Consider the following 13,568-nt stretch of genomic DNA (forward strand, 5'->3'; position numbering starts at 1 on the left):
AAACTAAGAGCTCCTCAAAATCAGTGAGAGAAACAACATCTTCTAAATCAGCTAAAAGAAAAAACATATTCGGCAAAGGTCGCCAGTGGAGATATGGAGCGAACTTCGAAGAATCCAAAAGGACCGAATCACATCTGAGGACCAAAAAAGATGTCTTCCCCTGGCAAACCACATAACAAACAACAATTGGGAAGAAAAACACCTTGTCGAATAAGTGCTGCACATGTAGGAAGTCGATCTCGGCAAAGACGCCACATGAAAATCTTCACCTTGCTTGGAACACACATTTTCCAAACCCCCTTCCACCAGTGTATCAACTCGTTAGGGGAAGAAGAAGAGGAACCAGAGTGAAGAAATTGACGCTGGACCACCATATAGCCACTTTTAACCGAAAAAATTTTCGACTTATCAAAAAGCCATATCAGTTGATCCGAGCCTCTTGATGAGGCCAAGGGGATAGCTAGAATTAACTGGGCCTTGTTAGTATCAAAATGATCCCTAATCAATCGTTCGTTCCAACCGCCCAAATATGTAAGTAAGTTGCAAACCCACGTCCCGGGTGGCAGGCGGTGCGTGGACTGAACCTAGAGAGCAGCATATTGAGGTATCAAATTCGCATTATAAATCGGGATAGATTCACCGTATTATCAACACGACACCTAGAACCCAATTGAAGAAGCGAGTGACCCCATAAAAGGCTTCGCTAAATAAATGACGGATTCCAGTCGGGCAAGCAGAGAGGATGGATCACGTAACAAACGTCAACCATGTTTATCCAATAAAGATTTGTTAAACATTCAGGTTAAATTAACAATTAATATTAAGTGTTAAAATAAATGATTAACGTAATACAAAATCAAAAGGATGTTTGAGTTGGTTGCATATCCTCGCACTAATAACTAACCTTTTCATATATTTTTTCAATTCAAATATATATTTCTCATTAAACATTTATTAATCATTCTTTTAGATTAATGGTTAATAATTAAATTGAAATGATAATACAAACATAGCTTAAGCACTATTTCGTAACTTCTTATTTTTAATAAGGATAGAAGCCAGAGCAAAAGAAATTAAAGAAAGAGAGCAGTAATTGGTGTGACAGACTAGCCTATGATCAACGGTGCATGGAGTGAAGAGAAAGCCTTCTGACACGACCTTGCCTCTATTTATCTTTGAGTTAATTGATAAATATTTGGAGTGAAGATAATTGTTGAACCACAAAATATCAATTAAAAAATAATTAAATTAAAATATATTTATTTAAATAATACAAATAGAAAAAGGCTACAGAAAAATTCAGCCCAATTTATCCGGCATAGCATAGCCCAATAAATCAGCCCACTTTATCTTTTTTTTTTTTTGAGCAAAGCCCACTTTATCGAACAAAATAAAAATAAAGGAAGAGAAACCCTAGGTCCCCCTTCCTCTCGCTCTCACGTGCTCCGCCTTCTTCTCCACGCCTGCAGCCCTCCGTGCCACCGCCGCGGCCGCCGCCCCTCTCCGGCTCCACCACTCTCTTGCTTTCAGTATGTTTTATCGATGATCTTGATAGATAGTGCCTTTTCTCTTTCTCTGCCACACTTTCGATAAACTGTGAGATGTTTTTACTTTTGATCCAGTTTCGATTAAGTTTTCGAAGCTCTTGATTTTGCAGGAGCTTAGTGGAAGATGAGTTTATTATCTCAAAATGTCACTGCAATCAGAAGCATCGAGAAGATTCCAAAAAGAGATGTAAATGCTAGTGATGTGGAAGACTCTGGTGCAGGTACTACTAGGGCAAAGAAGAGAAAGAAAGAACGTAAAGAAGAGGATCAACAAGTAGTAATTGAACAACAAATGGAAATGAAGAAGCTGGAAAATTTTCTTTTTGGATCTCTCTATTCTCCTGTTGAATTTGGGAAAGATGAAGAGGAAAAGGGTTTCACCGCTGATGAAAAATCTCCTGCTTTATATATCATGGATCGCTCTGCGAAAAGTTCCCTTTCTGCTTATGAAGATGATTTTCGGCTTGTAGACGAAGACGAGAGTACTAATAAGGAGGAACCTCAGCAGAGAAAGCCAGTTTGGGTAGACGAGGAAGAGGAGAAGGCCACGGTTAATATTAGTAATGTCAGCAGACTGAGAAAATTGAGGAAGGAAGAAGATGAGAGTTCCATTTCAGGTTCGGAGTACGTGACGAGACTAAGGGCTCAGCACGCAAAGCTAAACCCAGGCACAGAGTGGGCTCAACTCGATTCACAATCCAAGGGTGGCAGTGAGGATGATGCTCTATCTTCAGATGATGAAAATGGAGTTGTATTGGCTGATGGCTATGAGAATGTTGATTCTATTGATGATATCCTTCGAACGAGTGAGAATCTTGTTGTGAAAAGGGGTGCTAAATTGTTGCCCGGTCTTCTTGAGTACTCAAGACTTGTAGATGCAAATGCAGAGGAACCGTCCAATGGTCCAATTAATTCAGTTCAGTTTCATCGCAATGCTCAGTTACTTCTAGCTACTGGGTTGGATCGGAGGCTTAGATTTTTTCAGATTGACGGTAAACGGAACACAAAAATTCAGAGCATTTTTCTTGAAGACTGCCCTGTACGAAAGGCATCTTTTTTGCCTGATGGGTCTCAGGTAATTATAGCGGGGAGGAGAAAGTTCTTCTATAGCCTTGATCTAGTGAAAGCAAAAGTAGATAAAATTGGCCCTCTTGTTGGTAGAGAGGAGAAAAGCCTTGAAGTTTTTGAAGTTTCTCCTGATTCTAGCACAGTTGCATTCATAGGTAATGAAGGTTATATCCTGTTGGTGTCAACAAAAACAAAGGAGCTCATTGGGACGCTTAAGATGAATGGAAGCGTCCGTTCTTTAGCGTTTGCTGATGATGGAAGACAGTTATTGAGCTCCGGTGGTGATGGGCAAGTCTACCACTGGGATTTGAGAACGAGAACATGCATCCACAAGGCTGTCGATGAAGGTTGCATCAATGGCACTGCGCTTTGTACCTCTCCTAATGGATCATTGTTTGCAGCTGGTTCTGATAGTGGCATTGTTAACATCTACAACAGACAAGAATTCTTAGGGGGCAAGAAGAAGCCATTAAAAACCATTGAGAATCTAACCACCAGAGTGGATTTTCTCAAATTTAATCATGATACTCAAATGTTGGCCATCTGTTCAAGAATGAAGAAGAGTAGTTTGAAATTGATTCACATTCCTTCTTTCACTATATTTTCAAACTGGCCGCCACCAAAGAAGAATCTTCAATACCCTTCCTGTTTGGATTTCAGTCCTGAAGGTGGTTATATGGCTGTAGGAAATGCTGCTGGAAAGGTTTTATTGTACAAGCTACATCATTACCATCATGCTTAGATTGACCTGCTTCTACGGATGCTGGAAAGGTACTGTTGGTTGGAACAATTTTGATACTTGTATTACATACGCTCAGCTCAGCTGTTACTTTAACCATGGCTGCTTGTTTTTTTTCATTATTAGCAATATGCTAAAGTTGGTAGGCTGTTTACTCATTTTTGACTTATTTAAGTACTGTTTTTTGTTGTTAAGATGAAAACATGATATGAAGGAAGAGATTGTTTCACAACTATGTTTCTCAAGAATTCATGATTTTCCTCTGCACTGTGGGTTCTTATTATTGAGAAATTATTACCCATCATTGAGAATTGTATTTATTTTAAAATAGTTTTCTTTTATTGTTGGTTATTTTACCTTTTGTTTTTTCAGATGACTGTGAAAGTCAGCAAGTCTACAATAAAATGTTTGCTTTCCTTTATGAGGCATAAATATATTCATGATTTAAACAGAATTTATACAGAGAAAAAGAAGAATGAATCGTGTCTTTTGTTGATGAGTTGGATAAAATTCGTTCCTTATCTATCTCAGCCCCCATCTTGTGAAAGAAGTATAATTTATGATAGAGTACTGTCTTACCTTAAGAAATTATGTCATTAGTGACAAGAAATTTGAGTTTCTTGCTTTCTCCTTGCATCAACTGTGGAAACATTCTGTTTGGATGTTTACTTCTAGGGAGGGAGGGGATAAATGCAGCAGGAGAGTGGATGGGTGATTTTGGGTAAAAATATAAAGGGGTTTACAGTTGGTCACCTATTGATTTGAAATTCAACCTAATGTGGTAGGATATGGTAGGATAAGGCGGTTGCTCGTAAGACTAGCTGAATTTTGCCCCGGTGAATTCATCATGCTATGTTACATGTATCTTTAAGAATACTTTTGTTCGCTCCGTGGTTTATATAAAGCTGGGCGTTCCTTTGCCCACTGCTATTGTTTTGCCTGTAACAAATGCAATTGGTTTGTACAGACACATCCACTCCCTAAAATTGGGTGTGCCTGTAAACCTACGGCTGTGTCAACGAGTTTTCAGGTTTCATGGAAAAGCTTGATAAACCACGAGGAGTGCAGGATGTTTCTTCATATCCAGGGCATAAGGAAGCAGGTCTAGTTATAATGGTGACGAAGGTATGCATAGAGATCATTTCTTGAGTTTTCCAGGGTGTGTTTCGGGAAAACTTATTTAGATCATAAGGGAGAAATTCTTCACCAATTAATCTTTGAACACAAATTTGGCTGGCTGAGTTCATACTTAATCAGTGAATTCAAACATTCTTTCCCTAAAACAAGCTTGAGATCCAGAATTTCAGGTCATTTGTATCTGTACTGGGACTGAGGTTGAACATATAACCCGGATTACTGTTTTTAAATTCTTGACCCTTCGTTTACTTACCCAGAATTGGAATGATAAAATCTTAATTAAAAATCTGAAATCAAAAATAAGATAAACGAAGACAATATATGACAGGACACAATGAACTGACCTCAATATCGAATTTACTGATTGATGGACATCATGTTCTCATATACAATACATCTGACATATAAATAAGAAAAAAAAAATTGACTGCTCTCTATAAACACAGGTCTCTAACAAAGAAACCTTTCTATGAATCTAATTACATTATACTAATTACATATTCAAGACTAGCTTTTATAATCTCAAAAAATTAAAAGAAAAAAAAATTAAAGAGTAGACCTTTGTCACTTTTAATTTTGTATCTATTAGACACAAATTTAAAAGTTTGATTTGAGTTTGATTTGGGTGCGAGAGGATCAAGCTTCTCAAAATCAGTGGTCATGACTCATTAGTAGTCTGTGAAACGACATGTAGTAAACCGAACTTAACGTGCAAAGAGACCTTCCCTTTCTCCAGATTCAGCCTTGCTCCGATCACCACCCAATGCCCGGGGCTGTCCTGTGGCCCTTTCCGCATTTCCGACACGTCGACGAACTTCACCAGTTTCTGCTCCTGCAGTGGCACTGGCGGGCCACCGTGGAACACGCCGGAATCCACAATCATGGGGGCCTCCGGCTTCTCCTTGGAGAGGGCGATGGCGCCGGAGATGGAGGTGCTTATGGCGGAGAAGATGCCGGACTTGGGGGAGATGTCGGAGGAGTGGCGGGCCCAGTTGGTCTGGACGAGGTAGGAGTTTGAGACCTTGGAGTAGATGAGGCGGAGATGGAGGACGTTTTTTGAGTCTTGTTTTGTGACGTGGAGCTGTGCTCCGGTCACTATGAAGGTTGCCGGGGAGTCGCCGGCGGCCCAGGTGGGATCGTATTTGACCGGAGCTGTGGAGACATAGGAGAATTTGTTCCGATTGAGAGGTTCGACGTAGCGGTCGTCGGCGGTGTCTTCGGAACCTCGCCGGTGTGGCGGAATTTGTTCACAAATGTTGTTTCGGAGGAGCAGAGGAGTTGTTACAAGATGTTGGATGTGAATGGCCAACCTGCAAAGATGTTTTGCCAAAAAGTTAATTTTAAATTCTATTTTTGTTGTAAACTACTTTGATGACTATTTTGGTAAATATTTAGAGATTCAAATAATTACAATAAGACTTTTTTTTACTTCATTTTCAAACACTCGATAAGTAATGCTCCGTTATATTCCTGATTCAAGTAAGATTTAAACTTTTTATATTTCTCTCTTGATGTTAATTTTCTCAATTTTGAATCTACTTATTATTATTATTTTTTTTGTTTAAATCTTATTTTGACACCTAAATTTTTGCATTAAGATGGGTCTTGCCATCATTTTTATATAAAAGTTCCTTTTTGATTACTAAAGCTTCCAATATGTAGATTGTAAAATCCAAAAAATTTGATAAAAATCAATTACTTGTAACTTATTATGGTATTAGAAAATGTTACCTGTTTGATTTGATGCCCTCTAGGTACAATCTCATCCCTGTCACCGGTTTGTTCTCAGCTGTAACCTGCAAAATTCATTAAAAAAAAATTCTAACCTTCATCTTTTCTAGCACATTCATTTAAAGTTACCTTAATGCTAGACACCTTCGTTATCGCTATACTAGTACAATATTGTTCATTTTTAAACTCCAACATTCCAAAGAATTTGCTTTTAGATTATTTTATCTAAATGTTTCTTATCAATAATAAAGACATTTGTTTGTAATTACTATAAATTTATGACTTTTCCAACTCCTAATGGATACGAGGTTACGAAGATTTGATCTTTTCCCAGCTTATTTATATATGAAATAAGGTACTGATTTTTTTTTTGTTACCTTAGTAGTATTTACATACAACTTAGGACCCATCAAGTTGAGTTGGAGAGAAGGAGAGTTGGTAATGTTGGGAGTTGGTCCCAAAGGAAGGTCATTGTGAATGGGTGCCCAAATCTTGTGCACTTGGAAGTCCAAAAAGTATTGCAAATCTGCTATAGGAGGCTTGTCTACACAAACACAAACACCAATACATATATATGTTTGTAAATCATCATCATATTATTCTCCAAACAAAACAAAACATCAGCATACGTACATCGGAGGTATAGGTTAATTGCATGGGAAAGGAAGCCTTTTCCAGGAACGCCTTCGAGAAGAGAGACGATGGGAATGAACTGGAAATGAATCGCATCGGGCGAGTCGTGCACTGTCGGGAGCCATTCGCAATGGCTACTTGCTGCTGCACTCCCTCCTCTCTTTGAAGTAATCACTATTATTCCCTACCACAAAACCAATTACCAAAAAACCAATCTCAGAAATGCCACAAATTAAAATATTTATACACAACCCTAGGTTTGTTCTCTTGAACTTACGTCTTTTGCACTGACAGTGGAGGAGCTGCCAAAAGCCACAAGTTGGGGGTCAAACAAGTTGAAGGCCTGTGGTGCCTACATAAAAAAAAAAGCTTTGTAAACTTAACTTGCCGAACTACCTAGAGGGTATGCGCAGTTATCCCCATATCCATACATACGCAAGATTGTTTGGTAAAAGTTGTGTCCCATATGACTTAAATTCAAGACTTCGAAGATATTCTTTGAGGTCTAAAGCCACCCAAGCTATTCCTTAGGGACCTTGTTTTAGAAAGTTATAAAAGCTACACAAATTAAACTCGAGTGCTTTTATAGTTTATTATTGTGTAAAATTCAAATATACATTTAAGACGAAATCCCGGGAATTAGAATAAGTACCTTAATTTTGTGATGGTCTTTGGGATTGAAAGTGCAGGCGCCGGTGAAAAGCTGATCTCCCAGCTCTTCCAAGTGGCTTTTAAGCTCCGAGGGTTCCAAAGGAGAGGACTTATCTTGCCTTACCAGAACCACGTCGTGCCCACCTATGCTTAGCCCCACGATTATATGAGTTCCGTACTTCTCTATGAACCTGCCTCCAAATTTTAATTAACCATTTTATTCATTAAACATGGGTTAATGACACTACTTTTTTCTAATTCAACGAAATGAGGTCGAGGGTGGAGAATTCAAATCTCTGACTTTTTGGTTGAAGATATATGTCTTAATTAGTTTCAATTGAACCATGTTCATACTAATAGACTTGTTAATAATGCTACTATTTTAGCATGCACATCATCATATCTTAACGTTAGAATCTTAACATTTTCTAACGAAAAAGACTCAGTTTAAACAAAAAAAATAACGCATTTAAGGTTGGAGAACCAATCCTAGGTAAAATATAATAAATTTATAGTTTGGTATTATTATACATGAACCATGTATATAGAAAAAGATTGTTAGAGAATATATTAAACAATTAAAAGTTTCCAAAGTCCAACAACATGATTAATTTCTCGTAGAAAAAGAAAAGCAACAACATAAACTTTGTCTAGATTCATTTAATGTGAAACTTTTCTTTTGTGCACATTTTTGGAAGAGAGGTGGAAATGGCCAGGAGGCAGACTAGGCGACAAAATATAAGTCTCGTGTTATTTTTTTCTAGAGTTTGGCAGAAATAATAGGTTGTTCACCATATTATTCTATTCCATTAATTATAAAACAATCTTTATACCAAATCTTTAATTGGAATCCTTCAAAATTCAAAATTTATTAAACTTACAATAAATTTTATCCTATTTTGATTTCAGTTTAATCCTTAAAATTTCACGTAGTAGAGATGTTGTCTTTTAACATATTTAAGATATTAGAATAAATCTTTGTTATAAAAATTGAAACTAGAAAGGAAAATGAGTTTCAATTTAACAGAGACTTGAAAGTTGAAAATTAATGTTTTAAAAGTATAGAAATCAATTTTTTTAATATAAAAAGGAAAAAAGATGTATGGACTAAAATCGCTATCCAACGACCAATAATGAATGAAACCTAATTCAGACGTAGAAAAGAGAAATTAGAATACTAAAAAGTCAATAACTAAATGAAATCATGAGTCCAAACTCGAGATCTTCCCAAGAGGCTGCTCGAAGATTTTCTAGACTTGGAATTTATGAGGAGGCAGCTTACCAACCGGGACTCAACTCCCCTAAAATTTAATTTAGTGGTTTTTGTACTTTTAAAATGTTCATTTTAATTTATATACTTTTAAAATATTCATTTTGATTCGATTACTTTTTTAAATATTTATTTTAGTCTGTAAACTTTAAAAAAATATTATCTTACTTTCTCATGTTAATGAACCAAGTACATAGACTAAAATAATATTTTAATCTTATTTTAATTTAAAATATTCATTCACATTTGAATCCCGAAGGTTAAAACCTAGCCGTTTGATCAGTTGACTTTTGTTAACAATCAAGGTTATTTCAGATCTATTTATACAGCTTGCCCACATGCTTGCAGGCATTCATCAATAATTGTTGGCGATATAAAATAAAGCTGATTTTTTGGACTTTTTTTTAATTAAATTCAACTTATTAATTTATTGGTCAATATAGTAATAAAAATATCAATTTAATTCTAGAAAAATGGGCAGACTACTTTTCTATCGTTTTTATTTCTTATACTATATGGTTGTATATTTCAATAAATTATATTATAAAAAAAATTTCAACAATATTTTTTGGTTAGACATCTTCAATTTGCCAAACATCTTTTATTTGAACCATAAATATAAGACCAATTCCTTATCCATCCAAATTGGGACCAAAGATAATTGGATGGATTTATAGAAAAGTCAGAACAATATTTACTATTAAAAATAAATAGATTCAGGCTGGGAGAATTAGTAATGTTGTAAAAGGAAATAAACAACTAATGAGGAATATGGCCACAATAAAGGTTCTTTTTTTTTTTAATAGTTGCAATGAGTTTGTTTTATAATACGTTTTCAGTAGAAAAGGAAGAATTTTGTTACTCTTATTCAATGGACTGATCAAATGTTATTGTAGTGATGTTATTATTCAATTAAAAAAAATTTTAGAAACTAGTTGCTAAAACTTTGGCTAAAATTTTGAAAACGTCTTAAAAAGGGGAAAAAAACGATGAATGCATTTATTTATGAGAACCACATCTTTGGAGCAACTTACCCATATCTCTTTTATTTTATTTTGTTGTATTTATTATTATTATTTTGATGTTAACGTCTCTCTTCCTAGTTAGTCTCATTGACAGGTGAAGATTGGTTAAGCTAATAATTTTGCTATTGCCCAAAGTCAAGGGACACAACCTGATTCACACATTATATTCCAAAATTTTCCACACCATGAAAATTTAAAATATAAAAAGTGAAAAAAAAAACCCTCATAAGGGTATGAATTTTTTTTAATTGATATTAGTGGTTTAGTTTAAATATATTTGTTTTTAGCAATGTTTATATTATATTTTCTTATGGTTCAATTTTAGTACGGTAACATGAATTAAAATATTTATCGTGATTAAAATGCTAAATAAACATATTCAAAAGTTTTAGGAACTATTGAGAATGTAGCCACTGATGGTACTTCACTGTAGGCATCACTTGATTGCGTTACACTTTTTTTTAAGAAAAAAAAAAAATAAAACAAGTGCTTGTACTTAAAGAATTAATTAAAAATTATAGTATCTTTGGATAATCATTTGATTATTTACCTTTTTTTTTTTTTTGAAAAAAGTTAGAGTGCATTAAGAGTTATCCTTTGGTCTTCCGGTAAAAGATTGAAATCTTAGTCACATTCCAACAAATAATTTTAAAAAATTGAAAAAAGAGTGATGTTTCATCATTGAAGTTAAATGTTATCTTGCACTATAAAATAACTAATTATAAATTTGTGAAGTCAAAAAAAAAAAACCAATTATAAATTTGTGCTTCTATAAGGAAGAACAGCCCATGTATTAAAAAAATTCAATAAAAAGAAACATACATCAAAAAAGAAAATCAAGTTTTTTGTTTTTAAAAATTATACCTACTACCTCTCAATTTATTTTGTATTTATTTCACTATTTTTACAAACGCATATATATACTTAGACACTTATCAAAATAAAAATAAGTTTTCAAAAACTCTGTTTTTCTTTTTGTTTTTTAAAATTTAAATCTTTAGTTGTTTATAAGTTAATTTTTTTAAAAATAAAATAGTAATTAAACCAATCCTCAATTTTTAATTTTAAAAAAAAGTGATTAAACGAAAAAATTCTCAAGGATGAGCCACGAGGCAAGGTCGTCCCATGGCACCTGTCCCATCCCTTTTCGAAAAAGATTTTGGAGATTGATACAACACAAGAAATGCATTATAAAAAAGTTAATTATTGAACTAAACAATGAATTTTAAAAAAAATATATATTTCTAATCTATTCGTTGACTCAGGGAGTTTGAACTTCCCTCTTACGTTATTAGAATAAATATCAATTATCGTTAAATTATATTAATATTAAAAAAAATTAACAATCGTTCATATATGAGAAAAGGAAAGTAAAAAAAACTTGGCATCTATTTTCCAAAATCCTTTTTTTTTGGTTATTTGAAGGTTTTCAAGTAAATATAAATTTAAATATTTTTATGCATATAAATAATTGGTGTCTAAAACTTTACCAATTTATAATTTGTTTTCTTAAATTTTTGAAATCCTTGTTAGGTTATCTTTACTATTTCTTTTTTTCAATCATCAAATTTCAAATTTACTCGCAATCACAAAGACTTAAATTATTTTTTAGTATAACATAGGGTAAGAGATCAAATTGATTAGAGATATATACCAATTACCGTTCACTTTGACAAAAGACTTAAATTATCTAGTCTATTGAAGATTATTTTTACAATATTATACTCTTCTCGTGTCTCTAAATTATCAATTCTCATGTCAAGAAATTAATATAAAGTTTGAAAGATAAAAAATTCAAGACTCACCCTTTAAACCATAACTTATTTTTAGGTTAAAAAAAATGAGACATGACACAAACAGTAGAGAAATTAATTTGAAATGGTCTAATTGGAAAAGAATAATTTAATTTAATTAAAAAAAAAAGTTGAGATAAAAATGTGTTAAAGAATTCAAGGAAATTAAAAGATTTGGGGGGGAATTGGTACCTGGCGATGGCAGGGGGATCCCAAGCGGAGGGGACGGCGGAGCGGACGGCGTCGGAGAGGCGGAGCGGATAGCGATCAATGTGAGCGTTGAAGAGGCTGATGAAGTAGCCGTCGAGGCCTAGGTATTTTGTATTCACCGCATCGCTCGCCCAGCACCCGCTCTGAAATCCGAACATCGCATTGAACGATCCCGACGGAATCTTCCCCGGAATCGAGCACTTCCGGTTGAAAAGCTCCGACATCTGCAACCGCCATTGATTCCGAGACGAATCGAATTTCAGATCTCTCACAGAAGAGCCAAAATCGGAAAATCGAGTTGAAAGGCTAGGTTTACCTGATTGAAATTGAGGATATCGGATTGGTACCGAGTTCGATCTCCTCTGTCGCATTTAATGTCGACGGAGACGTCTTTAACTGCGCGGAAACCAGGTACGATCAAATCTCTTCTCTGCGATTCGTTGAGCAGGACGAGTCTGTGTTCGCCTTTGCAGTACTTGAGCCTGAAATCTGAAGTGAAATCGAATCCTTTTCCGAGGCTGCTGAGAGCCTTCTCCAATATTCCGTCGTCTCCCATGGAAAGTTACAGAGCGAGTAATGGAAGGCTTGAGCGTTGGTTTTGAGAATGATGAGAAAATTTTGGTGTTTAGGAAGTTTCTTCCACTTAGGCTGCAATATTCTTTTTATTGATATCACAATTGCGAAGTTTGCACTTGTTAGTTGGACAGGGTCACGTCTCCATTATCTAATCTCTAATTGCACAATTTATTTGCTAAGTCAATCAAGCAACTTCGAATTTTATTCGTGTTTTATATTACCATTTCCATTCAAATTAAATCATTATTTGTTTTTCATAGCCGTTTTCTTTTAACTAAAAAACTGCTTAAATTACAAGTTTAGTCCCCCGACAATGTTGTATTTAATAAAAGCTGTCTAACAGATTTTTATATTTTCAATTTTGTGTTTTATAAGTTCTAGATTTTTAAAAGTGCTTTCAATTTTGTATATATTTGATATCTGGCTCATTTGACGTTTTGTCTTAAATTAACAATTTTAATAGATATAATATTGAATTTTGTATACAATACAGTGTTAAGTTTTTTACTTTGTGTCTAATGTGTTTGTGATTTTTAAAATATGTCTAATAACGAAATATTAGACACAAAAATGAAACTTCATGAATCTATTGGTTATATATAAAATTGAAAACTTAGAGAATTATTAGAAATTTTTTAAGTTTTAGGGGCGTATTAGATACCAAGTGGAAAGTTCAAATACTTATCATACAATTTTTAAATAAGTCCAGGGACTTATTAGATACAAAATGGAAAGTTTAGGGACTAAATTTGTAATTTAATATTTTGTGTCTTTTGTTGTATTGACCTAAATTGGTGAAGTGGTCAATAAGATAAATTAAGAAAGATGCATGATAAGATGAAAAATACATCCATATTTTATATATTTATTTTACATTTTATTAATTTATCATGTTTAAATATTTAAATTTAACTATAATTTATCATTTTGTGGCAGATCGAAGATATTCAAGAATAATAATTTAAAAGCGCAATTTTAGACGATAATGCGAACTTCACCAAATTGGGGAGAGCTAAACGGATAAGATACATACGGCTGGACGTTCTAATTTGAGAATTATGGATTTTTAAAATATTTGGTAAATAAAGAGATATAATCAAAGTAGGAATCCTTAATTGATTAGGAACTCTTTTATTTAATTTGTTTTGTTTTAAATAGGATCTTCCCAATTAGTTAGGAATTGCTTAT

The 13,568-nt window shown here is 34.1% G+C and overlaps 2 protein-coding genes across 4 annotated transcripts; one reads left to right on the top strand and one right to left on the bottom strand.

The window, feature by feature from the left end:
• Positions 1–1,370: 1,370 nt before the first annotated feature.
• On the top strand, positions 1,371–5,919 carry LOC111015623 (Transducin/WD40 repeat-like superfamily protein). Of its 3 annotated transcripts, XR_002602065.2 has the most exons (4): positions 1,371–1,529; positions 1,658–3,386; positions 4,322–4,479; positions 5,228–5,919. XR_002602065.2 is itself a non-coding variant. In XM_022290706.2 (2 exons), exon 2 carries the CDS (start codon positions 1,672–1,674, stop codon positions 3,355–3,357), a length of 1,686 nt encoding a protein of 561 aa, XP_022146398.2. In that variant the 5' UTR covers positions 1,371–1,529; positions 1,658–1,671; the 3' UTR covers positions 3,358–3,586. The 3 variants fall into 3 exon arrangements, 2 of the variants coding, with proteins under 2 accessions (XP_022146398.2, XP_087978840.1); XM_022290706.2 differs by lacking the exons at positions 4,322–4,479; positions 5,228–5,919 and having other exon boundaries at positions 1,658–3,586; XM_088122714.1 differs by lacking the exons at positions 4,322–4,479; positions 5,228–5,919 and having other exon boundaries at positions 1,412–1,529; positions 1,643–3,586.
• Positions 4,832–12,531, bottom strand: LOC111015622 (MAC/Perforin domain-containing protein). The gene is made up of 8 exons (XM_022290705.2): positions 12,121–12,531; positions 11,787–12,028; positions 7,508–7,697; positions 7,133–7,207; positions 6,856–7,039; positions 6,600–6,766; positions 6,223–6,287; positions 4,832–5,801 (listed from the first exon to the last, which is right to left on the bottom strand). The coding sequence occupies exons 1-8, from the start codon at positions 12,358–12,360 to the stop codon at positions 5,150–5,152; spliced, it is 1,815 nt and encodes a 604-aa protein (XP_022146397.1). The 5' UTR covers positions 12,361–12,531; the 3' UTR covers positions 4,832–5,149.
• Between the last annotated feature and the right edge of the window lie 1,037 nt (positions 12,532–13,568).

This window comes from Momordica charantia (assembly GCF_013281855.1).
Source record: "Momordica charantia cultivar OHB3-1 chromosome 4 unlocalized genomic scaffold, Mcharantia_2.0 BLBB01000004.1, whole genome shotgun sequence".
Taxonomy (NCBI): Eukaryota; Viridiplantae; Streptophyta; class Magnoliopsida; order Cucurbitales; family Cucurbitaceae; genus Momordica; species Momordica charantia.